Source organism: Morone saxatilis, unplaced genomic scaffold (genome assembly GCF_004916995.1).
Source record: "Morone saxatilis isolate NCDOM2014 unplaced genomic scaffold, NCSU_SB_2.0 Contig0, whole genome shotgun sequence".
In the NCBI taxonomy this organism is placed as follows: domain Eukaryota; kingdom Metazoa; phylum Chordata; class Actinopteri; family Moronidae; genus Morone; species Morone saxatilis.
The window spans coordinates 16144219-16147195 of record NW_023339650.1 but is presented as its reverse complement, the minus strand read 5'-3'; the positions used below and the strand labels follow the sequence as shown (position 1 = coordinate 16147195).

At 40.2% G+C, this 2977-nt stretch overlaps 1 protein-coding gene across 1 annotated transcript in view; it reads left to right on the top strand.

Moving 5' to 3' along the window:
- The window catches only part of LOC118323258 (F-box/LRR-repeat protein 7-like), a 25440-nt gene that overhangs the window by 2146 nt on the left and 20317 nt on the right, over positions 1-2977 (top strand). Inside the window, exon 2 of the mRNA XM_035655203.1 lies at positions 2828-2917. Within this exon, the coding sequence (XP_035511096.1) occupies positions 2828-2917 (90 nt within the window). The remainder of the gene's footprint in view (positions 1-2827; positions 2918-2977) is intronic.

Below are 2977 nucleotides of genomic sequence, written 5' to 3'. Positions count from 1 at the left end.
TTTTACCTCCTCAGGCTTTTTCATCTAAATTCTATCTTCAACATGACTTATTCAGAAAAACCGTGGTCCAACTCTACCAAACACATCACTTCTGTCTCCAGAGCTGAAATGTTTGTATAAATAACATTCCAGTGTGCTCTCTTCCTAAGTCAATACCTGCAGAGAAAAGATTGGAAGTCATGATGTTAAAAATAACAAGTGGAGCAGCTCCACCTAGGAATCCAGCCTGCTGAGGTACACGAACAGATTCTATCGCAGATTCGAGTCCTCCTCGAGCTGAAATTGCAACATACCAACCACTTTATAACTCAGTTGGGTGGGGAAATTATGATGCAGGCTATGCAGATTGTAATCACCTCCGGTGATTCACAGAGTGTTAGTTCTGCCTTTCATTGCAAGATAGAAAAAAATATTTAATGGTTAGCACTTGGTAAGATTGCACCTCTTTGGTGTACAACATGAAACACAAGCATTGCACTCCAAACATAGACTTTGTGTTGATGTAAAATTGGTAGATGTTAAGATGTTGAAGTCTTACTTCCTCAGTTAAAACCTTTTATGTGCTGTCGAGCATTTGTTTGATGAGTCTGACTCTGAAAACATGCATTTATGTTTCTGGTTTAAGGATACATGAAAACATTGTGGGGTAAGCCTATAGCGAGAACAGTAACATGAAGTGCTTTGATAACATTTATTGTGAATGATGAAGATAAAAGTACCTACTCTAAGCTACTCCAATTCATTTAGAAAATAATGTGACAAAAATATCCATTAGAACCCAAGTTGACATCTTCAAATGTCTTGTTTTGTCTGATCAACAGTCCACACCCCAAATATATTCAGTCTACAATTATAAAAGACTAAGAAAATCAGCAAATATTGACATTAGAGAAGCTGGAGCAAAAGAATATTGGCATTTTTTCTTAAAAAAAAAACACTCATAATGCCTAACTAATAATCAGATAATTGCAGATAAATGTTTGGTCAATTGTCACTAATTCATTAATTGACTAAAACATTTCTGGGTTTAGTTGTTTTGATAAATTTTTTTTGTCAATAATTAGCTTTTTTCTAACCACAATCAGATTTCATGCTACACACAGGCTAGTTTCTGTTGAACCCTTTCTGTGTAGGCAGTATGAAAACAAAAGGGGGATGGCGGACTCCGCCACTAACAGTGAAAACTATGAGATAACTTCAGATTGTAAATACAATGATGTTCTGTTTCTGAGAAAATACTGACCTTTAAAAGTATAAAATCTGTGATATGATTCCATGAAAATCCTAAGGTCACTTTAATGTTCATACATTCATCTTTATACATTTATTTAAACCACTCTTTGTATGCTGTCATCACCCTGATAGTGTCTAAGGCCAGTATCTTACTTACAAGTGCAGAATTCTGCAATCGGTCTGTCCACATCTGTTTTCAAGTGTGACTCCACAATTAATTACACTGGTCGCAAATATGCAGAAACTCCACCAGCACATTATATAAGCATAAGACAGGAAGCAGGAGCTTTTCTGCAAGTTGTTTTTCCACGAAAGACAGAAAACAATCGACTTTGCACAGATCCAAATGCGTCAAACAAACAGCCCTGCAGAGTTCCTCACGCTGAGGAAAAGAATCCTCTAACCGGCGACATACTATAAGTATATTTGCTTGTGTTTACCCAGTTACCCTTATGCTTTCTGCTCTGCTTAAATATTAGAAAAGTGGCATTAGGTCGACTTCAGCGAGCTCCTCATGAATTTCTGAGTCATTTCTGGGGATTGAAGGAGCCTTAGCAGATGTGCCGGCTCAGTGATGTCACCACAAAATGTCACTCGCGCTCTTACCATATGAGCTGCGTTGGTTTAAAATAATTCCATACGCATCTGTGTGATCGTGTGCCTTTCTGCGCGGCTGGGTTTGGAGTCGCAGGTTGCATTTCTCCTCCCTACGCAGGCCTTCATATTTACGACTTATTTCGGGAACTGTCTGCTCTGTTTAGGTGGCTGCGCTTGATGTGCATGTGGCTGTGACTGTTTGGGAATACCTCTTCGGCCTGTCGTGCTGGGTGAAAGACGCACACTCAGTCTCAGGAAAGCCACAAAGCTGCATTTATGATCTGACAGAGGAATGAAATGCCATAAACAACTACTCCACAGGCAGCCTGCAGTCACCATGGCAGTCGAGCCTGTCGTCCTCTGGCAGCAGGGGCACACATTCAAAGAATATCTCTTTGAAACTCAGCTCTCCTGTGTGCCTGTATAGAAATCCAAATCCTGAATCCAATAATACAAGGATAGCTCATAAAGTAAGAGTTGTAAATTGATGTAAACTTAATAAAAAAGCACTTTCATGTGTCCGTGTGACCTAAGAAGTATGCTGCTGTTGACATTTATTTGTAATCATTCATTAACTGATGCTTGTGTCTAGCGGCAGGAGTGTTTCCCAACTCGTCCTCTGCGGATGCGAAGGCTGAATGGGATTTCAGGAGACATTCTTCTTCTTCCAAAACATCAGAAAATGGACACTAACCAGCAGAGACTTTGTGCATGTGCCAGGGCTAACCATTCATCCAAAACTCGAGGAACATAAAAGTCACGAAAGCAGAGAGTGATGGGCTTTATATTTCCTTACACTTAATACCTCCTTACCATACTGAATACATCATCACAGTTCAGTTCCACCTTATCTCAAGACGGACGCTGTTCGGGATTTAAGCAGAAAAAGTGTTTTCTCAAATCAAAAGGGCAGAACCTATAAATCTCAACCGCAGTTTGTCATCTTGAAGTTTCTGTGTCCCAGCAAACGTTGTTTTTCTTCCCATTCCCCCTGCAGGTAAAGGGAGCTCAAGCATCTCTTCTGACATAAGTTCGAGCACAGATCACACACCAACTAAAGCCCCAAAGAATGTGGCTACCACCGAAGGTAAGGCATCTGGTGCTCATTAACCAAACTCCCCTCCCTTCTTCTTTCCCTCTTCTCTCC